This window comes from Rhineura floridana, chromosome 12 (genome assembly GCF_030035675.1).
Source record: "Rhineura floridana isolate rRhiFlo1 chromosome 12, rRhiFlo1.hap2, whole genome shotgun sequence".
Lineage (NCBI taxonomy): Eukaryota > Metazoa > Chordata > Lepidosauria > Squamata > Rhineuridae > Rhineura > Rhineura floridana.
In genome coordinates, this window is record NC_084491.1 from 27,857,211 (window position 1) to 27,882,434 (window position 25,224).

At 40.9% G+C, this 25,224-nt stretch overlaps 1 protein-coding gene across 4 annotated transcripts in view; it reads right to left on the minus strand.

Annotated features, from left to right (window-relative positions):
• CDON (cell adhesion associated, oncogene regulated) overlaps positions 1-25,224 on the minus strand; it is a 157,481-nt gene that overhangs the window by 40,055 nt on the left and 92,202 nt on the right. For all 4 annotated transcript variants that reach the window (XM_061593447.1, XM_061593446.1, XM_061593448.1 and 1 more), the window contains 4 exons: positions 4,202-4,338; positions 2,877-3,149; positions 543-689; positions 112-255 (listed from right to left, as the gene is read on the minus strand). In XM_061593447.1, the coding sequence (XP_061449431.1) occupies positions 112-255; positions 543-689; positions 2,877-3,149; positions 4,202-4,277 (640 nt within the window). In that variant the 5' untranslated portion in view covers positions 4,278-4,338. The remainder of the gene's footprint in view (positions 1-111; positions 256-542; positions 690-2,876; positions 3,150-4,201; positions 4,339-25,224) is intronic.

Sequence of the window (25,224 nt, forward strand, 5' to 3'; positions counted from 1 at the left end):
TCATTTCAGCCAAACAGGATGGGTTTGAAATACAGGAGCCTGCAGTGAGAGTCCTTGGTGATTTATGCTCTATGATTTCATTGAACAGTTTTACACATATTTAATACTCACTGCTGATTACGAGCTTATGTCCAGTGGGTTCAAGTTTAAAATCATCAGTGACTGGGTTATATGCTGCACACCTATAGAACCCCTTGTCATATAAAGATACATTCAAAATGTGCAGATTTCCAGATGGAAGAATTAAGTAGTTTTCTAGTTAAAAAAAGAAAAGTTGGTTATCTTTACTTAAAATTACAGTGAATCATATAGAATGATTTTCTACTCAACACTTGAGTTATACTTAAAACAAAGGTATAATGTAATGACCAAAGCTCAACAAGCTCAAATTACTCTAGCAATTCCTAATGGTCAGGTAAGAGACATATAGTGAATTTCTACACTTGCCTTTTCAGAAGTAAGATCCCCAGAGTTCAGAGGGACTTATTCCTTGGTAAGCGTGCACAGGATTGCAACTATCTTTCTATTACACAGAATCTCACCTGTTGATTGTTCCAGCCATTTTCCCCGTATACGAAAACGAACAAGTGCCTGTGGACTACTTTTGGGTAGCTTGCAACTGATTAAAGCAGTATTTCCTTCTTCCACTAGAATTGTGTTTCTCACAGAGGTCTCAAAATCATCAAGATCTAGAAGAAAATGCAATTGTTTTCCCTTGAAAAGTTCAGAAGATACAGCAGGATCTACACTTTTGAAAAGTTTTGGTTTTAATCAGAATGGGATGCTCAGGGCCTGATCAGATGATATTTCTCAGGAGACAAAGTCAATGCAGCAACAATGGGGGAAAGCCTCAGGTTCATGTGTCTCCTTCCCCCTCCTCCTTTATTCAGGCATAGGGCACAACTTGGTTCACACATCACATTAAACCATAGTCAAAATAAACTATTATTCAATATGAATGAGCAACATGCTCACACATATAAGCCAAACTACAGCCTGTTTCCCAGCAGTGCAGCAGGGCAGGAGTGAGATGCCTGTGATTTAAATTTATTAGCTGCCCTTCACCTAGATGTCCCAAGAAGGGTTACAACAGTTTTGAAATACATCCTTAAAAACAATTAAAACAATCTATAATCGCATCACAAAAATAGGGTGGATCCTAAAAATATACATCTCAAAAGCCAGGGTAAAGAGGTGCATCTTCAGCATTCACCACAAACTGTACAGTGAAATTGCCAGACGCACCTCTGTGGGGAGGAAATTCCACAACTTAGGGGCTGCAGCAATGCCTTCTCCTGGGTCATCACCACCTAAACTTCTGAGCGTGGTAGAGCTACCAAGCTGATCTCAACACATGAAAGGATCTGTAGGGAAGGAGGCGATCTTTCAGATTTTTGGAACCTAAGTCATTTACAGCTTTAAATGCTAGTGTGAGCACCTTGATTGGGCCCAGAAACAAACTGGCAACCAATGCAGCTGTTTTAAAATGGAAAATGGACTGTCTTCAAGTTGATTCCGACTTATGGCAACCCTATGAATAGGGTTTTCATGGTAAACAGTATTCAGAGGGAGTTTAAGCATTGCCTTCCTCTGAGGCTGAGAGGCGGTGACTAGCCCAAGGTCACCCAGTGAGCTTCATGGCTACGTAGGGATTCGAACCCTGGTCTCCCAAGTCGTAGTCCAACACTCCACCCATTACACCACACTGGCTCTCATAGCTGTTTTAAAACAGAGGTTATAGGAGTTCTAAAGGAACTCCAGCCTGTAACTCTGGCTGCTGCATTTTTACCAGTTGAAGTTTCCAAGTTGTCTTCAAGGGCAGTCTTGTATTAGCATGCTGCTTGTTCACATTAAACCATAGTCACTTTTAACTATGGTTTAATGTGGTATGATCATTGGACCACTGCATTCTATAATTCTCAGTACAGGTCTGCTAAGTTCACTTAAATGTCAATATAGCAAAGCAGCAGTTCCATCATAGCTATTTCACCTGCAAGTAGTACAGTTCACAACTTGTTGTGGCTAGCAGAGTTCGTCAGTGCTGACAGGCTGACCTTTATAAGTTCTCAAGAGAATCTTGCTATGGGTCAGTACTCTACAAAAACACTTACCCATCTCAATTATGAGAAACTTTTCTCTTCTGCATATCTGGGACATGCTTCATAGACACATCTTCTTTATAACGGAGATTCTTCAATCCCAGGCTTACAAAGACAATTCAAGCATTTTACCTCAGATTCCAAACAGCCAAATCACCCTCAATTTAGGAATATTTTTCACAAGAGGGGTTTTCAAAAGACAAAAATGTACATGGGATGATGTTGTTGAAGCCCTTGTAACATTTATTTAATGTTGTGTATGTAAATCTAAAATGTGCAGAGTTGATCAGCCGCAATACATGGAATATAGTTTATAATATAAAGAATAACAATTCCCATGGAATGAACGAGCTTTTCTTAAGAACACACTCGTTTTTGCTGTTGTTCTCCTCTTTCAACTCAGGTAGAACTGGTGAAATTTGTCTCTTCTGCTTAAAATCCAGAAAGTATTTAAGCAGAGCTTCAGATAAGATTTCTTTTTACCACGAACTCCCTCTCCAAAACATGCTTATAAGTTGCAATATAATAATGTTTAAAAAGGACTAATATTTACTGGAACAGGTATTACTAGTTTTCTTTCTATATTATGCAGGCATCTTTGGGAGTAAGCCACAGAACTGAGATTTTGTTTCACTCTATGCTTCTAACAAAGATCATCCCTTGCTCCCAAAGGTTAACTGCATGCACGTGGTAAACAAAATATGGGCAAATAAAAGGACTAAAACATCATAAAAGGGTAATCAGCTCAGTTTTACCATAAAGAAAAATATAACTTACAGGCAATAGATACTGTTGCAGGCCTGCTAATAATTGCACCAATGCTGTTATTGGCTATGCATTGGTATGTGCCAGAATTTGAAGGACTAAGGGAGAAGATTGTCAGGTATCCTGGCTGTAGGTCTACTGGCTCCACTTTCTTGCGTAATTTCTCTCCATTGAATAGCCAAGATACATGAGCTGTAGAGGGCTCCGCAGAACAATGAAGCATTACAGTTGCACCAGGTTTCTGGATAGTAGACAGGGGTTCAGAAACAAAGCGAGGAATCAAGTCTAGAAAAGAAAGACACACACACTTAAGGCAACCAATCCCTTTAACTGTTAGCAGGTCATTTTGAGTATATATGAAAAGGTGAAGTAAACATATTTTATATGTATCTCTTACAGAGACCATTTTATAATATTTTAAGTTTTATATCTAGCCTCAATATTTGTGCATGTTTCACGCAACAGCACTACAGACTAGAACAAAAAACAATTACCTTAGTTCAATTTACACCTCTCTCATAACCAAGTAGTGTCAGAAACCACTTTGAATAAATTGGAGCTAGACTACAAAGCTATCTATGATAATCATAAGTGGTATCATGAAATTTAGTTCTAAATGCTTTGACTGATCTTTTTTAAAAGTTGGTTTTAAATATAGGTAGAAGATTTTTATCTTGATTACCAGATGTTAACAGAAGCGTAAGTCTCTTCCACATGAAGACATATCTAGAAAGCAGGTTGTCTTGATCTAATTTATCTGTGTGCATGATTGTGTGCTGCCAAATTCAAAGGAGGGCGGGAAGCCGGAGGCGCGGGTTTAAATAACCATTGGCCGCCCCGCCCCCTCCTTGCGTGCCACGTCAGCGCCACACACGCACGCACCCTCCAAGATGTGTATTGACGGGCACGCACATTTGCAAGTGAATGGAATTCCCCTCCTCTCCCTTCCCACCAAATTGTATTATTTGGATGCAGGAAACAAAATGGTTAGGTTGTGTAGGTTGAGGCATACACAAAGTAGGGGTATGGTGACAAGAGACCAAACATACCAAAATGTCACCACACACGACAAACAAGATGCTCTAATGAACTTCTACACCAGCTGTGAACGTGGATGTAAAACAGGTTAATACTACTTAACAAATTTTCTATAGTAAGAGGAAATCCAGACTAAGTGTAAAAAAAAATTGCTGATGACAATGACAACATCCTGTGGATGGTGCAAAAAACTTTTGTGCTTGAGCAGCTCTGGTTCCACAGTAAACTTCTGTGTGGAAGCAACCTTTGCCTGTAGAAGAACGTTAGGAACATGTGGCAGTTCAGGAAGGCAAACATACCTGAAGCTGTCGCTGAGAAGAAAATGGTAACTATAAGAAAAAGTAGTTCTTGTAAAAGTCCAGGATCAGGATGCATAGTGCCAGGTTAGAAAGGTTAATGGCAAACAGCTTCAGAGTAATATGAATCACTGAGGAGCCTGAAAAGAAGAGATGTAGACATCAAGTTTAAGATACTGTCTTTCTTGTTTTAAATAATGTACTACAGTAGTACTGAGACACAAAATGAAAAGTCTTAAAGAACAGGAAATTTATGTCACAAGATACTACAGGTAAGGCTAAGCAGAGTAGAGACTTTAAACCAGCACATGCCTAAATTTAAAGAATTTGTACTGTTTTTACTTGTAGGAGTATGCATGTGGCCCAGAGTATCATTATTTCTAACTTTTGACTGTACATGGTCCTTGTATGCAATATTTATCACACATTTTGCTATCTACAGAATGCCCCACCACCCAGGTTAATGACAATAGTTCAGTTACATTAAAAATAAAACATTTTAGCATGTCAACAGTAGTTCTGACTTCAAACACAAATTATCATGTCTCAGCTACTACTTTTGGATCAGCCGTTCATTTAACTGGCAAGCTTTACTAATCTCCAACTGCTTTTCTCTATGCATGGGTCAAATACACTTTGCAAAATAAGATTCTACACCTGCTCAAGAGACTCTCATTGCTAAATCTGACAGATGGAAATATGTATAACTGGAACATCCATTTTGTTTTACCTGTAAAGGTAAATGCAGTTTATTGAACACATGTAAAGACTGAACTCCTTAAAACTGGATTTCCTTAAGCAGTTAAAACTTTCCTATGGCCTTCTATGTTAAGGAAACCATCCTAATGTGTTTCAACCCAACAAGGATTAATTCTGGGAGCTACCTCTGAAGGAAATGTACTCTAGAATTCACTACATAGAAGGCAGTCCTTGTTGCAAAGACACATTCATCTCAGGATTAGTTGCATTATACAAGATTTTGAGTATACTGTGCTCTAAGATTAGGAAAAGGTGAGGTGCTTTTCATTTTTTACAACATAGCTTTACTTTGATTAGAAGGTCAAAGTATTTGGCGTATTATGGCTGTGATCCACTGGGTCTTCAGCAGAGTCACTCATGGAAAGCAAGCCCCATGAACTGACCTGTTTTTCATTACCTGGTTCAAATTGCCTGTAATTCTAGCTGAAAATCATTTTAGGATGCACAATATGCCTACAAGAAAAAATGCAGGTATCCTGTCGTGTTTTTGTTCACTGCAGAGAGGTACTGCTAGCACCAAATCTGCCAGTAATATTCCATGTCTGGCATGGACAAAGGTTTTGATAAACTACACAAAATAATTATATACCTTATTTCATTAGAATGTCCAATGTAGAAGTGAACTACACTCAAACAAGCAGGAACTTCGCATTTTCTATATTACTTGCTAGCCAAAACTCCTAATGAATTTGTAAGGGGGATACCCGCATACACATAATCCAAGGTATTTAGCTCATCTTTATGTGTAACCCTTTAGATTTCAGGTTTCATTTAATGCAGATGGAAATAACCCTATACAAGTGTGCTTTGGTTTATTTTTTGTTTATTCAGTACTAGAACCATCTGAGAAGCATGTGAGAAGTAAACATTTGGAACTTTAAGAGGATGGGAAGCAGTGTTTTTCTCTCTGCAAACTCCTCCCCCATCTGTTTATGCACAGAATGCAATAGAAAGTATATTCTTTATCATTTAACCCATGAATTCACAGGCTTTGTATCAAAGTTTTTATCAAAAGTCATCTAGTGGACTATATTATCTCTGTTATACCTGCCTTTTAACATTTTTTTTTAAAAAATCAGTGTTGTACTAAGTGTACAAAATCAGATGTATTCACACCAGAAGTCAACCAATGAAAAGAACAGCCTGAAGTGGACTTTTTGCTACATAGTCAGGCTACATGTGTTTATATAGCTTTTCATACAAAAATTGTCTCCCAAAGTAGATCATATAATCAGTCAATACACAATGCTGGTGACAGATCCTGTACAGAGATGAAAGCAAGGCACAGGCACTGCCCTTAGTTTTATAAAGTAAGGGATATACATACAAATGAGGGTAAAAGTTATTTATTTATTTATTTATTTATTTCAATTTTTATACCGCCCATAGCAAGGCTCTCTGGGCGGTATTTACATTCAATTTAAAAAACCACCTAATCACCAAATCAACAATTTAAACATACAACAAAAGCAAGATTAACATAATAAGCACATATTAAATACAAATCAAAAGTAATACGAAAAAAAAAAGAGATGGAACATATAACTATCTTTACAACATTAAATACAAATACTAAAATATTTAAAAAAATATTAAAATAATAAAATATTAAAATATTAAAATGGACGGGCAAAGAGGAAGGTTTTCACCTGGCACTGAAAAGATAGTAAAGTAGGCGCCAGGCGTACCTCGTCAGGAAGGGTGTTCCACAGTTTGGGGGCCGCTACCGTGAAGGCCCTCTTTCTTGTAGTCGCCTTCCGGGCGTCTTTCTGAGTAAGCACCCGGAGGAGGGCCTTCGATGTTGAGCATAGTGTACGGGTAGGGTCATATCGGGAGAGATGTTCCATCAGGTATTGCGGGCCCGTGCCATGTAAGGCTTTATAGGTTAAAACCAGCACCTTGAATCGGGCCCGGAAACATATAGGCAGCCAGTGCAAGCGGGCCAGAATCGGTGTCACATGTTCCGATCGTTTGGTCCCAGTTATTAATCTGGCCGCTGCATTCTGCACAAGCTGCAGTTTCCAAACCGTCTTCAAGGGCAGCCCCACGTAAAGCACATTACAGTAGTCCAATCTTGAGGTTACCAGAGCATGGACAACTGAAGCAAGATGTTCCCTGTCCAGATACGGGCGTAGCTGGGCTACCAGCCTAAGTTGGTAAAAAGCACTCCATGCCACCGAGGCCACCTGCGCCTCAAGTGACAAGGACGGGTCCAGAAGGACTCCCAAGCTGCGCACCTGCTCCTTCAGGGGGAGTGTAACCTCATCCAGAACAGGTAGAACGTCCAACTGGTCAGGGGATCCATTTACTATCAGCATCTCAGTCTTGTCTGGATTGAGCTTCAATTTGTTCGCTCTCATCCAGTCCATTATCACGGCCAAGCATCGGTTTAGGACCTTGACAGCCTCACCTGAAGAAGATGAAAAGGAGAAGTAGAGCTGTGTATCATCAGCATACTGATGAAAACGCACTCCAAAACTCCTGATGACAGCACCCAGCGGCTTCATATAGATGTTAAAGAGCATGGGGGACAGAACTGATCCCTGCGGAACTCCATATTGGAGCACCCAGGGTATCGAGTAGTGCTCCCCAAGCACTACTTTCTGGAGATGACCTGCAAGATAGGAGCAGAACCACTGCCAGGCAGTGCCTCCAACTCCCAAATCCGCGAGCCTCCCCAGAAGGATACCATGGTCGATGGTATCAAAAGCTGCTGAGAGATCAAGGAGAATCAACAGAGTTACACTCCCTCTGTCTTTCTCCCAACAGAGGTCATCATACAGGGCGACCAAGGCTGTCTCCATACCGAAACCGGGCCTGAAACCCGATTGAAATGGATCCAGATAATCGGCCTCATCCAAGAGTGCCTGGAGCTGGGATGCAACCACCCTTTCCAGAACCTTGCCCAGGAATGGCACATTTGCTACCGGCCTATAGTTATTCAGATTATCTGGGTCCAGGGAGGATTTCTTCAAAAACGGTCTCACCACCGCCGCCTTAAGGCAGTGCGGGACCACTCCCTCACATAGTGAGGCATTAATCACTTCCCTGGCCCAGCCGGCAGTGCCATCCCTGCTAGCTTTTATTAGCCAAGAGGGGCAAGGGTCTAACACAGAAGTGGTTGCACACACCTGTCCAAGCACCTTGTCAACGTCCTCAAGCTGCACCAATTGAAACTCATCCAACAAAGTATGACCAGACTGTGCTCCGGAGACCTCATTTGATTCCACTGCTATAACAGTGGAGTCTAAGTCCTGATGAATGCAAGAGATTTTATTCTGGAAGTGCTTGGCAAATTCGTCACATCGAACTTTAGAAGATTCCATCACGTCCTTAGGGCCACAGTGTAAGAGCCCTCTAACAGTTTGAAACAGCTCTGCCGGACGGGAGATAGAGGATTGAATAGAGGCAGTGATATGTTGTTTCTTTGCTGCCCGCCCCGCCCCAAAATACGTCTTATTATAAGCACTCACCAGTGCAAAGTTGCATTCGTCAGGAGTCTGTCTCCATCTGCACTCAAGCCGTCTCCTATATTGTTTCATCGCCCTCAGCTGTATGAGCTCTACAAAGGAGAGGGCGCACAGGAGCGATCATGTCAGCTGCCCGGGTCATTTCCGCATTCCACAGATCGACCAGGGTGTCAACATGAGTGCCAGCCTTATCAGCCGGAAAACTCCCCAGAGCTTTTTGAAAACCATCAGGATCCAGCAGCCTCCAGGGGCGGACCATCTTAATAGGTCCCCCACCTTTGCAGAGGGGAAGAGTCGTTGTGAGTCTAAACCTCAACAAGCAGTGATCTGTCCATGACAAAGGAGCCGATGTAAGGCTCCCTATACACAGATCACTATCATCATGTCCCGTAGCAAAAATCAGGTCCAGAGTGTGACCTGCCACATGAGTTGGGCCGGTGGTGTATTGGGACAGCCCCATGGTCGTCGTGGAGACCATGAAGTCCTGAGCCGCCCCAGATAAGATGGCCTCGGCATGAATGTTGACATCACCCAGTACCAATAGTCTAGGGGATCTCAACAAAACCTCCGAGACCACCTCCGTCAGCTCAGTCAGGGAGTCTGTTAGGCAGCGGGATGGGCGGTACACTAATAGAATCCCCAATCTGTCCCTCTGGCCCGGCTCGAGGTACAAACACTCAAGGCCCGTAGTTACATGGACATGGTGCTTGAAGAGGGGGATGGAACTCCTATAGACCACAGCAACCCCCCCTCCCCGGCCCTCAGATCTACCATGATGCTGGACTGAGTATCCTGGTGGGCACAGCTGAGAGAGACCAATTGCTCCCTGCTCACCCACCCAGGTCTCAGTTATGTATGCCAGATCGGCTGCCTCATCCACAATTAAATCATGTATGAGGGCGGTCTTATTATGTACCAATCTGGCATTAAAAAGCAGCATCCGGAGATCAGAGAGCTGGCTGATAGGACATCCCGCATACCTGTGGATGTCTGGAGGACCGGAACACGGGACAGCCGTCAACTGTCTGGGCTGCGTTCCCCTCACCTGGCCTGTCTTCCACACAGAGTGATATCTCCCTTTACCTGTCACTACGCCTATTGGGGCCCCCACAAATTCCTCCTGACTATGATTCCTCTCTCCCAGGCACATAATGACACGTCACCACACACCCTTGCAGCATACACCATACATCACACAAACACTCACAGCATACACACTCACAATCAGCCAGCAGAACAACCAGAACAGCCAGCAGAACAAAAGTTAGAAGAAGATCAGTTTGATATTGCCAGACTGAACTGGTGAGATTTTAAGACACAAGTCTGATCTTCCCCTGTGGTTGTTCTAAGCTGGGATGCAACCACCCAATGGTCATTAGTCCTCTGGTCAGTAAGGAAGCCAGAGTGATCTTCTTCATACTACAGTACAGCAATCACAATCACAGGTAGGTGGAGCAGAGTTCTTTCTGGCAGGGAGGGGGAAAACTAAGATGGCTGACAGCTAAGGCCAGGGTGGTATTCCCTTTGCCACGTTGTTCTTTCTGGGATGGAGGGGATGAAACATTCCAGTTGTCCTTGCTTCTCTATCTGGTGGTAGAAGCAAAAGGATACTTATACTGTCTCTTGCTGCTGATGTCACAGGGCAGCAGTACGTTATATACGTCCTCCAGAAAATTGTAGCAACTCCACAGGGATTATGGAATTTCAACTTTAATTTTAAAAGAGCAAGTTTCTAGTCCATATGTTTCGAAGATATGCTTTAAAGTGGTGGGCAACACCTGATGAAAAATCTGAGGTCCAAGGCATTGTTAATTAAAAGTTTGGGTGGAGCAATAGTGTCCAACAGAAGGAAATTATATAAAGTTAAGTGAAGCAAATTCACACAACCTGTACAAACCACTGATTTTACTGTTTGTCACAAAAGTGAACATACAAAACACACACAGCCATGTTTATATGTGTATAGTTGTGTTTAATAACAGAAAATAATTTATGATTCTTATTCAAGAAGTTTATTTTATGTTTGCTCGTTGAAGCTTTTTTTTTCCTGCCACACTGTCTTCATCCAGCAACCACTTAAGTGGCTTTCTGATCAGACTTGATTTATTATTGGCAGATTAGTTTCCAAACTAAACAAAATGTTATGGTGCTCATTATTCTTTCTATCAGAACACAGTAATTCACAGACACAAAAGCCTTCTGATTTTAGTATTGCATCAATCAAGGCAGGGACAGAACACTTTCCAGCTAAGCACTAATCATGGGGTACATTTTGGCATGGTATTTACAAAGGCATTTCTATTCTCAAGAGCAGCAAGCAACACTTCTTAATTACCCTGCCTTTCCACCATTTAGGTCCTCAAGACAGCTTACAAACACAGCAGTATCAAATATCGGTAGAATAAACAGAATCCTAATAATTTCCAGAGGAGTAGCTGTGTCAGTCTTTTGTACACCTTAAAGACTGTAATTTATTATGGCACAAGTTTTTGTGGACTCCATCAAATACATGAAGTGTTATCCTGAGTTACAGAGGTGTGTGTTTGGAATGGATTGTAAAAAGTGAAGTCAGAGGAAAATGAAATGCCGAACAATATGACAGTGATTACTACATGTTTAATTCAAAAAACAGCACCCTGGCACTGGCAAGCTAGTCTCCCTCTGTACCTTCCTTTGCTCCAGGATAGTATTTAAGGTCATTATCGAAATACTCCTCCACTGGCTTTTGCACAGAGGAGGGTTTCCCAAACTTCTGAGTTCATTGACCCCTTCATAAGCTTGTAAAGTTGCCATTGATCCCAGCCCAAAATCTTAGGCATGTAAATGAAATAAAGTAAAGAAATATCAATATATAATCAATATTTATTAATCAATCACCACTACTAGGAATCATAAAATGTAAAAAAAAAAAAAAGGAATGCTCTTGTATTGTGGAATGATCTTATTAAATACAGAGGTTCCTCACTGGCAAGGGAGGTGCACTTTGTACATGTCTGTGCCCTTTATTTCTGAGGCTTATAGTTCCTAATAAGATTTTTTGCACGATACCCCATAGATGTCCTTACCACCCCAGGCCTATCTGGACCCCAGCAAAGTCCCATCAACCTCAGGTGGTCAATACTGACCACTTCAGGAAATCTTGGCATACAGACTGGCTTGTATGCCCTATGTGGAACACATAGCATTGCTGGCAGATTAATTTATTTAATAAAAGATCGACACCATGATCCTTTAAGAGACAGATAAAAAAGCAATTCACACAATAAACTTTAACCAATTCAGTAAGAATCATCAGTAAAATCATCACAATGATGAGTATTAATAACATTAAGGGTCAGGGAATGCCTGGGAGAACAGGTATGTCTTCAGCTTGTGGGAAAAAACACCCCACAGTTGATGTTCACCTGATCTCAATAGGGATAGCTTTTTATCATGGTAGATGCCACAAAGCAGAAGCCCTTCCTCTGCACCCCTCTGTAGGTCATGGTACAGTTAGGGAGGGTCCCATCAGCAAACTGCAGTGAACTGAGAAGTCTATACAGGCTAAGGCAGTCCTTCATAAATCACATTAGGAGGTGAGCAGGTGAATCCTAACAAGTTATATTTTATTTTAAAAGACAAAACTAGTAGGTAGACGGCAGATAACTCAACATGAATTGCCATTAATCTGGATAAACAGAAAAGTAATCATATGGATCTGAAAACACCACGAAGATGGCATCATGCAAGCCTTCCTGGAAAAGTTATTCCATAACTGGGATGCTATATCAGAAATATCTAGAGAAGGGGACCTTAAGGTTTGTTTTAGGTACATTTGAGCACGCAGTACCTGACCCCAAGTTGTTTAGGGCTTTAAACCTTACACTTTAAATTGTGCCTGGAAATGAACTGGGATGTAAAACATGGGGTCCCTTAGTGATCTGCATTGGGACCACTGCTTTTTTTTATAAATGATGTGTAATTAGAGGTGAGCAGTCAAATTTGCCAACAACAAATTATAGTCACAGTGGTAAAAACAAAAAGGGATTGTGAGGAGCTCCAAAAGGAATTCTCCAATTTAGAGGAATGGGTAACATGGCAAATTATGTAAGTAAATATTAAAATGATGTACACTGGGACAAAACAATCCTAACTTCACATACACCCTGATGGGGTATGAACTGGCCGTAACTGACCAGGAGAGAGAGCTTGGGGTTGTGATGGATAGCTCAGTGAAGGATAACCTAAGGTGTAGCAGTTGTGAAAGAGCAAGATTCCATGTTAGAGATAATTATAAAAGCGGATTAAAATAATACTTCCAATATCATAATGTCTTTATACTAATCCATAGTGCACCCACACTTGAAATATTGTGCACAGGTCTATATATAAAGAATATTGTACAAAAGAAAAAGGTCCAGAAATGGGCAACCAAAGTGATCTGGAGGCTGGAATAACCCCCCTCGGAAGAATGGTTACATTTGAGATTTTTTCATTTAGAAAAAGGTAAGTAATGGAGAATATGGCAGAGATGTATTGTGATGAGTAGTGCTTGGAAAACGTTTTTCTTCCTCTCTCATAAATACTAGTACCCAGGGTCCTCCAATTAAGCTGAATGGTGGAAGATTTGGAACTGACAGGAGGAAGCATGTTTTCCTACAGCACATAGTTAAATTACGGAATTGGCTACCATAGATGTGCTGATGGCCACCAACCTAGATGGGTTTAAAAGGGTTTAGACAAATTCATGGATAACACTATCAATGGCTTCAGGATCAAAGGCACTTTGCCTCTGAATACCAGTAGCTGGGCTATTGTGCTTATATTCTGCTGGTGGGTTTCCCATAGGCAACTGGAAAGTGGTTGTGGATAGACTGATGTATTCTTACTGTTTGAATCCCATTCTTCCCCAGGAAGGGGCGTAGCTGGTGGATTTTAATCTGATCGTCTAGGACAAGCTCTGATCCAACAATACTCCTCTGTAAACCTGATTTTTAGGGCAAGTGTAAACCTTATCCTAAGCAAGGATTTCCATCACTTCACTGGAATTAAGGTTGGACACCATGAGAAACTCTGTCCTTGTCTGGATTTATTTGGTCTATTATCAACCCAATGCAGGTGCCCAGGAAAGAGGAAGCATCATCCGGCTATGAAGGAAGACCAAAACAGAACCGTGTGCTGTATGCATATTGTCACTGACTTGAAGTTTCTAAACGAACTCACCTAGAGAATTCACATAAATATTAAAACATGGGAGACAGTATGAATCCCTGAATGACCCTACAAGGGTGCTGCCAAAGAACAACAGTTCCCCAGGTTCACATTCAGGAACCTCACAGCAACATCCATGGCCAATGATGCCAAAGACCACTGAAAGATCTGGAAAAAATCAACATTTATGATACCCTGGTCTTTCCCCCAGCATAGATCATCTACTAGGGCAACCACAGCAATCTCAGTACTAAATCCTAGCCTGAAGCCAAAAGGAAAGACCAACATCTTTGTTAAGTGTCAACTGCCTTTCACTGGCCATCACTACCTTACATTGATATACTAGATTAAGGATGTAATGAGTTTGCAGCTTGTAGAGGACAGGTGGGTTGTTCCTTAAAACCAGTGGCAATTCTTCAAGAAAGTGACAGCATGAGGTGCCCACATTTATATTGGGTGTAGAATTAAATATACTTTTGGATATTAATCTCAGTTTCCAATATGTCACTACTTATTGTTTATTCACTATTTTAACCACAGTGAACAAGCTGGTACTTAAATTATGATTGGTGATGTTGGTTTTCTAGAAAATTCTGGATTGGATTTTTTTCCCTATGCAAACTGCCCTACTCTACATAGGGTAATTTGCATTGGAAATTTTTCTGATGTCCCTAGAGAGTAATCTAATGGAGCATGCTTATTTTACCTGTATTTAGTAAACAAAACTAAAAACCAATAGAACTGACAGGCTTGCTCACTACTGCATTTGCAATTGGCATCCATTCATTGTTACTAATGAACTGATGAAATGAAAAAGTTTCTATAGAAAAATTAAGCACTGGAAAAATTTCCATCCCACATATTTGTTTATGACTAAATCTGGTCCAACACTGCAACTATAATTATTTCATAATAAACAAGTGAACAACATTTTTAGAGATATCTGGAAGAAATTCTGCAGTTAACATTATAGTCAGTTAACATTATGGTCCAAAACAAGTATTGTATGATATTTCTGTGCTATGTCATTGTAGTTGATTAATACAAACATTTGTACCTTCTATATATGTATAAGTTTAAACTCTAAAAATATTCTGCATTTGAATCTTTTAGACCATTTTTGAAGTGCTTCAACAAATAAGGATATTATCAATCTAGAAGTGGCATCAAGTCTCAAAAATTAGTAAGATTAAAATTCCCAGAAGCCAGACAATATTCCTTTTGTTATCTCAACTCTCAAATGAGATTATGAGAAGGAGCTAATTTGCTTCAGATGAATTACAACAAAGCTCTGCTCTTTGAAAACATTATCTGAAGAAATAATAATCAATCTATATAGCACTCCAGAGTGTTCAAAGGACTTCAGATACATTGTTTTGTCATATTTTTAAACAGCTATGAATGTAGGTCAGTGCTCTTCTATCTAGATATAACAGAGGTTAGGAGTAGACAGCTCTGAGACAGCAAATGATACTACCTGTGCAAGTCAATACCTTTGAAAAATTAAAGCTTAGTGCTACAGAGAAATGTCATGTTATGAATGCTGCTTATTTCATTCTGTTGCAATTTCAGAGTTACATTATCTCAATCTATATAAAACATTGTGCAAAGGGACATCTTGTTCCACTTTCATCCCTGCACCAGCAAAAGCCAATCTAGATCCTACTACATCTGTCAGTAATGCATATGTAACAGAGTTTTAATTTTGGCAAGTGAAGATGGATAATTAAGTTTCACACTGAGCAACGTTTAAAGCAAAAGTAGCGAAGTCTACAGTATTTTAAGAAAAAGGCATTCCTTAGTATGGCTCCTCTGGGATTCCCAAACGCTTTGATCACAGTTTTCCTTCTGTATTCCTGAGGTCTGACAAAATGAGTGTAACAGCTGGCATATGCAATTCACTAGTTTTTGTTTGTTTGCTTACAAGGAGTGGTTAGATGTAGGCTAGTAGCAACTGACTTGCTGACCATCAGTTTTAACTACTAACCCAGAGTCGATTTCTTCACTCTTTTGGGAATTGTAAAATCCCTTGAGGCAATTATGTACAATTGACACTAATACATTCTCTCGTATAGGCCTGTTTGGGGGGGAAAAGCTGTTGTGAATTAATAACTAAAGGGGAGACTGGATAAGGAAAATGTAAATTTAGGCAGATTTTAGATGTTTAATAATCACTACCAAGTATCAAATTATAGCAAGGAAATGTAGGACTTTTGGGGTTTGTTTCTCTGCACCCCCACCTTTTCACAGGCTCAATCAGGTCAGCCAAGCATGCAAACCAATCCTGTCGCCAGCAAAAGCATTTCCTTTCACTGTGGTCAGCCAAAAACAGAGGAGAAAATGGAAATGACTTGAAGTTATGGCACCAAAAAGACCAGACAAACAAGGAAATAATCAACTCCACATGAGCCACTTCTAGCCCATCACAAGGAAAAAGGCCCGTGACTAACCCCAGGAAAGGTCATCAAGACCATGGGGGTCACATGCAGAAAAAGGCAATAGTGAGAGGCTGCCAGCTGCAATAAGAATCAGTGTGTTCCTAATTACACTCCAAGAAGGAAGTGAGCTCAAAGAATGTTTTAATTTAGTCACAACCTAATGTAAAAAAACCCCACTGTTCCATTCAAGGCAGGAACCACAACTTCTATTTTTGTGTATTACTGGATTACAAAAAGTCAGGCATTCAACATGCCTATGGACAAGAAACTTGCAAAACTGATTTTAAAAGACAGATGTAGAAGGGAGGGGAGAGTGAAAGAGAGGTTACTAGCTTCAGAGACTGACTCCTTCAACTAGGTTGGTAAGCAATTTTGTAGTTCCAGTATTAGTACTAGGCTTTCAGTGAATCTGTGAGATTTCATGGAAAAAGTAATTCAACAGTACTTTTTCAAACCAAGAATGAAGGCAGTATATATGTGCGTGCACATTCACAGTGGAGTTTAAAGTTTTCTAAATTTAGAACAAAAATATATAGACTAGCAAACTAATTTGTATTACATTTAAAATTATAGTATTCTTTCAAATGTTTCACATTAGTAACTATTTCAGATGAAGAACTTACGGTATTCTTACTTTTGGGGAGAGGGGTGACAGATATGGGTGACAAGCCAAACTTTAATGTCTCAGAAATAGGGAGCAGCCATTGCTTCTTTATCTGAGAAGTCTAGGTGTGTAACCTGGTATCTGCAGCACTTGGCTAGGAGGAGCTTATTCAGCTTGCAAGCTCCAAGTTGAAAACAGAGTCTACAACCTGACCTCATGGCTTCATCAGACTAATTTCTATACCCCCCCCAAACAAACTCCAAACAAGCACCTTTATCCTCTTCACCTCTACCTTGTGTAAACATCTTATCAAATGAAGAATTCTCGAGAACTCAAAAGCTTGACATATTTGCTGTGATGTTTTGGTTGGTCCCAATGGAGACAGTGACCAGCTGTGAACATTGGTATTGTTTCTTACAGGCCAACTTGGTTACCTTTGCTTTTTTGCTGCTGTTATCATAAATCATCTTGAGTATGTAAACAGAATGGCAGTTAAGAAATTTGAAAATAGTTTGCTCTAAAATTGCTAGATAGAACATAAATAAGGAGACATGTCTTCATGCCCTGCCTCCTGATTTCATAACTGCCATCTTCCACCTATTCCCTCACTTTTCTTGGGGCTAATTAACAGCTGTGTGCCCTGCAGGAAGGCAGAAGTAAAGAAGCCCAGGCTAGGGGGCTTGTGGCCCCTGAAGAGACCATCAGTTGGCCTGAGAGAATGTTCTATATTTTGCATTTGCTTCAGTATTTTAACACTGTAAATGGTAAATAAATAAAAATATCAAACGGTAATTTCAATTTAGGCTGCAGTCATAAGTTTTCAGCAGGAACTGAAGATCACACAGCTTTTGCCATAGGACTTTGTAAATAGCTATTTATATGTGCTCTCACCTGTTTTGTTTATTGAAAAATTGATTGTATGACTTTATTGTATTTTAGCGGTATTGTAATCTGCTTTGGGATTATTTAATAATGAAAAGCTAGTATTTTGTTTAAATAAATAACATTTATTATTGACAAGCTTAATATCAGTCACTACAAACTAAACAATTTATTATTCCTATCTCATCTTCACAAAATGGGTAAGTATAGCATGACTTAAACCTGTGAATAATCTTAAAACTGAAAAACTGCATCTATACACTTTGGTTTGATAGCTAAACTTGTTTAGTTGTAGCACAGGGTAGAGAGCTGCACTCCCTCGAGTGTAATCTGTTCGGGATCATATGCTGACATTGGGCAAGGCTATAGCCAGTGGTGGGTGGGAGATCCCTTCTTTTTCCCCACACCCTTTTTTCTCTCTGCCATCCTTTCTCCCCCTATTTCTCCCCTCTTTGCTACCCACATGAAATAAGGCCAAGGAACACAGGTTGCCCACCCTGATGTGGGTGGTAATTCCATAGTGACCAACATTTATAAGCTTCTTTTCATAATATTTTGTGTTTTAGCTAATATTATTTGAACTCCAATTAACATTAAACTGTTTGTTAACTGGATTGATCTTTACTACAAAAGTAAATCATGAAGTATGCCAGAGATAATCTTCCTTTTTATTGTGTTTTAAAAAGGTATAACATAACTATTTTAGAACCTGAAGAATTTATACTTAACTTAGACAATTGTGTTTTATAAATGTATGAATAAAAAAATAAATTCCATTGGCAGCAACGTACATAAACAGCTAATGATTCATGGGTATGTGTCAAACATATGGTAAAGTGTATTGGAAACTGTTGAAAAAATATTTTCTGGCAAATGATCTGTGACCAATGTAACATGTGACAATTCAATGACAGACACCCACAATAAATGCCTCCAAAAGCAAGGTCCTCTTGTGGATAAGGAATTGGTTAAGAAGCAGAAAGCAGAGAGTAGGAATAAACGGACAGTTCTCCCAATGGAGGGCTGTAGAAAGTGGAGTCCCTCAAGGATCGGTACTGGGACCTGTACTTTTCAACTTGTTCATTAATGACCTAGAATTAGGAGTGAGCAGTGAAGTGGCCAAGTTTGCTGATGACACTAAATTGTTCAGGGTTGTTAAAACAAAAAGGGATTGCAAAGAGCTCCAAAAAAACCTCTCCAAACTGAGTGAATGGGCGGAAAAATGGCAAATGCAATTCAATATAAACAAGTGTGAAATTATGCATATTGGAGCAAAAAAACTGAATTTCACATATACGCTCATGGGGTCTAAACTGGCGGTGACCGACCAGGAGAGAGACCTCGGGGTTGTAGTGGACAGCACAATGAAAATGTCGACCCAGTGTGCGGCAGCTGTGAAAAAGGCAAATTCCATGCTAGCGATAATTAGGAAAGGTATTGAAAATAAAACAGCCGATATCATAATGCCATTGTATAAATCTATGGTGCGGCCGCATTTGGAATGTTGTGTACAGTTCTGGTCACCTCTTCTCAAAAAGGATATTATAGAGTTGGAAAAGGTTCAGATGAGGGCAACCAGAATGATCAGGGGGATGGAGCGACTCCCTTACGAGGAAAGGTTGCAGCATTTGGGGCTTTTTAGTTTGGAGAAAAGGCAGATCAGAGGAGACATGATAGAAGTGTATAAAATTATGTATGGCATTGAGAAAGTGGATAGAGAAAAGTTCTTCTCCCTCTCTCATAATACTAGAACTCGTGGACATTCAAAGAAGCTGAATGTTGGAAGATTCAGGACAGACAAAAGGAAGTACTTCTTTACTCAGCGCATAGTTAAACTATGGAATTTGCTCCCACAAGATGCAGTAATGGCCACCAGCTTGGATGGCTTTAAAAGAAGATTAGACAAATTCATGGAGGACAGGGCTATCAATGGCTACTATTTATTTATTTTTATTTATTTATTTTGTTTCATTTTTAAACCGCCCATAGCGAGTAGGTCTCTGGGCGGTGAACAAAACAGGATTAAAATACAATATACAATAAAATCAGTGACGAACAACAGCAAATTAAACAAAAACATTAGATAGAACATATTGACATTAAAATTGAACATTATAATAACATTAAAATGCCTGGGAGTATAGCCAGGTCTTAACCTGGCGCCTAAAAGAAAGTACCGTAGGCGCCAGGCGTATCTCCTCAGGTAGGCTGTTCCATAGTTCGGGGGCCACCACAGAAAAGGCCCTAGATCTAATAACAATCCTCCGGGCATCCTGGTGAGTTGGTACCCGGAGGAGGGCCTTGGATACTGAACGAAGTGAACGGGTAGGTTCATAGCGGGAGAGGCGTTCCACAAGGTACTGCGGTCCCACACCGTGTAAGGCTTTATAGGTCAAAACCAGCACCTTGAATCTGGCTCGGAAACAAATAGGCAGCCAGTGCAAACGGGCCAGGACAGGTGTTATATGCGTGGACCAGCGGGTCCCTGTCAACAACCTGGCTGCCGCGTTTTGCACTAGCTGAAGTTTCCGAACGGTCTTCAAGGGCAGCCCTACGTAGAGCGCATTACAGTAGTCCAATCTAGAGGTTACCAGAGCGTGAACAACTGAGGCGAGATCGTCACTGTCCAGATAGGGGCATAGTTGGGCTACCAAACAAAGATGGTACAACGCATTCCGAGCCACCGAGGCCACTTGAGCCTCAAGCGACAAGGAAGGGTCAAAAAGGACCCCCAGACTACGAACCTGTTCCTTCAAGGGGAGTGTAACCCCATCTAGAACAGGATAAACATCCACCATCTGGGCAGGTAAAGAGCTCACCAACAATGTCTCAGTCTTGTCTGGATAGAGCTTCAGTTTATTAGCTCTCATCCAGTCCATTATCGCGGTCAGGCAACGGTTCAGCACATCAACAGCCTCACCTGAAGAAGGTGAAAAGGAGAAGTAGAGTTGCGTGTTATCAGCGTACTGATGGCAACGCACTCCAAAACTCCTGATGATGGCACCCAGAGGCTGCATGTAGATGTTAAAGAGCATGGGGGACAAGACCGACCCCTGGGGGACTCCACAATGGGGAGTCCAGGGTGTCGAGCAATGTTCCCCAAGCACTACCTTCTGGCGACGATCCGCTAAGTAGGAGCAGAGCCACTGCCAAGCAGTGTCCCCAACTCCCAACTCCGCGAGCCTCCCCAGAAGGATACCATGGTCGATGGTATCAAACGCCGCTGAGAGATCAAGGAGAATCAACAGGGTCACACTCCCCCTGTCCCTCTCCCGACAAAGGTCATCATACAGGGCGACTAAGGCTGTTTCAGTGCCAAAACCGGGCCTAAAACCGGACTGAAACGGATCCAGATAATCGGTTTCATTCAAGAGCGCCTGGAGCTGGCCGGCGACCACCCGCTCCAAGAACTTGCCCAAAAAAGGGACATTCGCCACCGGTCTATAGTTGTTCAAAATATCTGGGTCCAAAGAAGGTTTCTTTAGAAGAGGTCTCACTACTGCCTCCTTGAGACTACCAGGGACTACTCCCTCTCTCAAGGAGGCATTTATCACCTCTTTGGCCCAGCCGGTGGTTACAGCCCTGCTGGCCTTCACCAACCAAGATGGGCAAGGGTCAAGGGCAGACGTGGTCGCCCGCGCCATTCCAAGCGCCTTGTCCACTTCCTCGAGCTGCACCAACTGAAACTCATCCAACAATGAAGGACAAGACCGCGTTCTGGACACTTCAATGGAATCAACTGTCATAACATCAGAGTCTAAGTCCCGACGGATGCAAGCAATCTTATCCTGGAAGTGCTCCGCAAAGTCGTTGCAGTGGGCTTCCGATGTTTCCATAGTGTCATGAGGGCCAGAATGTAAAAGCCCTCGTACCACCCTAAAGAGCTCTGCTGGGCGGCAAAGGGATGATCTAATGGTGGCAGCATTACACTAGCCATGATGGCTGTGCTCTGTCACCCTAGTCAGAGGCAGCATGCTTCTGAAAACCAGTTGCCGGAAGCCTCAGGAGGGGAGAGTGTTCTTGCACTCGGGTCCTGCTTGCGGGCTTCCCCCAGGCACCTGGTTGGCCACTGTGAGAACAGGATGCTGGACTAGATGGGCCACTGGCCTGATCCAGCAGGCTCTTCTTATGTTCTTATGCCCTGTGGATATGCCACTTTAATATGCATTGGCAAGATGCAGGTCAGCATCAAGTCCATCTGGGAAGGTGTAAAGCCCATGGGAATTCATACTTGGCTGTGACATCATCCCAATTATTTGTTCAACCCAACATTTATCATCATTAACAGGGAAGACAAATGGCTCAGAAGTCCCCTCTTTTAAGAATAGAGTTTAATATTAATGATCAAACAAATTTTCACAACAAATTTTCACCAGTAATTTTTCTTTTTAATTTACCTAACTCAAACTCAACAATAAGAAAGTTGCTAATTGACACCAATACCTCAATGGATGTTCTGCTTCTGTGCTCTCTTTTAGGATAACCACATGTCTCATAAGGGCCATTCCCTGTATTTTTTGGTGTTTATTTTAAATTATGTGAAAAATTAATCTGTGTTCAAGACTGCCTTCAACCTTCTACACTGTTGTCTGTTGGAAGGCAAGACACCTTCAGCTCCTGAGGTGAATTTTTGTATCTCTAGCTGTCCTCTTTCAAGGTTGCCAAACCATTGCCTGTGGGAATAAGCGGGCATGCCCAGCAGGTAGCCCAGAATTTGAGCTTTCATTTAAAAACAAACAAAAAACCAGTCTCTAGCCCTCTAGAAAGAATGTTATGGAGTAAAATATGCATGCCCACTTCTAACTGATTTATGTGAAATGAGCCAGTCATACTGCTCCTGCCTGTCAGTATTAGCCAATAAGTGAAGTCAGAGCTGTGATTGGTAAGAGTTGTTTGGATAGCAGGCAACAGGAATCCCTGGGGTCCTAAAGAGCTGCTATTATGCCCTCCCTGTTAACGCACTTGCCCTGCTTCTGTTTTTTTTTTTTTTTTAAGTCCTTGGAATCTCCATAGTTTGCCCTTCCCTTTTCCCTAGCACCCAGGATACATCTTTCCTGTGCTGGGTTCATCTGAGATCAGGAAGTGTCTAAAATTATTTTCTGCAACTACTACTACTACACAATAAGTGTGGGCAAATGTTAAAGAATCTTCCTCTCCCCAATAGACAAATGTGAAACTTTGCAAAGATTAGGGTTAGCATTCGGGAAAAACAGGGTTCTTGTGCCTTTAACAGATACGTGGCAGGCAGAAATTCAACAGGTCAAGTCTTTTCTAGTATGAAATACATTTATGGGAAAAGTTTCAGTGACTACTCTCTTATTTTATGTTATGCTACATCACCATGGCAGGTATTTTGTGACTGGTCCCCCAGCACCCTCTGGTCCAGAAAGGTTGATGTCCCCTGACCCCACCTATTCAGCATAGCTAGGGAGAGCCAATCAGGACACATTTGTCTCCTTAATAGATCTGAGAGGAAGCTGCTACGTGCTTCAAGAAAGTGGGTGGAGGTCTAAGTAGAAAAATATCAGTTCTACACTTTTGTAAACCATACCTAGGTTGAATTTTAATGATAACATGTCATTTAATTACTAAATATATTAAAAATATATATTATCTTTCTTCTAAAAGCAGTATGTCCTCCAGGCCCCTGTCTATCTTGTCTTTTAGATCATAAGTTTGAGGAGGGCAGAGACCTGTCTCTTTGTTAAAACTCTGTAAGGTGCACTACACTGAAAGCATGTCACAAATAACATGCCTAATTATTAAATTATCAGGGAAATAATTAGGACTGTCCTAAAAAGGGATTTAAAAGATCAGCCTCAGAAGACCTTCTCTCGATCCCACCGGTTAAAACAGCTAGACTGGTGAGGACTAGAGAGAGGGCCTTCTCAATAGTGGCCCCCACCCTGTGGAATTCTCTCCCAAATGATCTACGCCATGCCCCGTCTATGATGAGCTTCCGCCGGACCTTGAAGACCTGGCTTTTCAGGCAGGCTTTTGGGACGGGTTAGGTTCTTACTGTTTTTTAAATTTTTTAACTGTTTTATGTACTGTTTTTACCTTGTACGTCGCCCAGAGTGGCTGGACAACCAGCCAGATGGGCGACTAATAAATTGAATAATAATAATAATAAATGACACACATGGCAACACCTTTAATCTATGTAAGTTGCACATTGTGATGTTCCGTTGGTCACAAGAGCTGTTGCATGTAGAACACATTTCAGTTAACATCTCATCACATATTCTTAATGCTTGCAAACTCGAAGAGAATAAAGTTAAAAATTATAGGTTTTTCTTTTCATGTGTTGAGGAAAAAAAGTATGTTTCTGTGACTAATGTAACATGCTCAACCAACATAAGTTTTATTGTCCTAAGCTCATCTGATTTTGTTCCGAAACAAGATTTCTTATTTCACCAAATGAGAAAGCAAAACTATCAATACAATACATTAATGTATTGTATTTTTCCCCTAGAGAGGTCTATAACTGAAGATTAAGGGGAAAATGAGAAATTGAGTCATCTTGCATGCCATGATTCTAGTTGTTTTACTCATATGTAAAATGCCATTTTGAAAAACTGTTGCCATACAAGGAAACTTTAGAAAACCAGCTTTGAAATGATATAGAACATGTTAACTATATATGAAAATGAAAAATGGGTCTGTAGTTTGACATTTTCATGGTATTACCCAGGTAGCATTTCAACTAAGGCACAGAGAAGATTAATAGTGCAAAATTAGGCATGTCTACTCAGATGTAAGTCGCACCAAGTTGAATAGGGCTTACACCCACATGTATGTATATAGGATTGCAACGTAAGTAACTAAATGTGGGCATTAAGTAAACGGTTGATCAAAACCAATGTGGTATAATGGTTAGATCACTAAACTATGACCTGGGAGACCAGGGTTGAATCCCCACTCAGCCATGAAGCTAGTTACTACTATCTCTTAGCCTAACCTACCTCACAGGGTTATTGTGAGGACAAAATGGGAATTATGTACACCGCCTTGAGCTCCTTAGAGGAAAGGTGGTATCTAGATGTAGTAAATAAGGTTATTAAAATACCTCAGTGTAGCAGGAGCATAAATTAAGCATTTTGACAGGTTAGTCAATGGAAAATAAGATATACTATTTATTTGATCTCTATCCTGTGTTTTGATCCAGAAGTGTCCCTGAAGCAACTTACATTAAAAACAAAAAGGAACTGACTTCATGCCCTCCGAACACATGGCAATGCTCTCAGATAGTTCACCCTCTCCTCTCATTCTCATTACATCAGCAAGAACAGCTACAGTGAACTTCATCCCATCACAGTCTAACTACTGGCAACTGAGCAGTCTGTTGTCTGGCTATATACACTCCTTGCTCCTTCCCTAGCCCCCACTCCCAGTTTTTGGGTCTTTTCACAGTCCAAGGGCAGAGAGGGAGGAGTCAGCTACAGCAACTATGTTTCAGGTGAGTAATGTTCCCCATAATATTTATAATAAATCTGGACAATTTACACAGAACTAGCAACTAGATGAATACAAATTTTCCACAGGACAATAAGGGGGAAGAGGATTAAATGCATGACTTATTAAAATAAGGAATGCAGGAATTTGCAAAATGTCACAAAATCTGTTCTGTAAGCTAATTTTCTCATTAGAATTCAATACTATCTGCTGTAGGTCTCTGGAAAA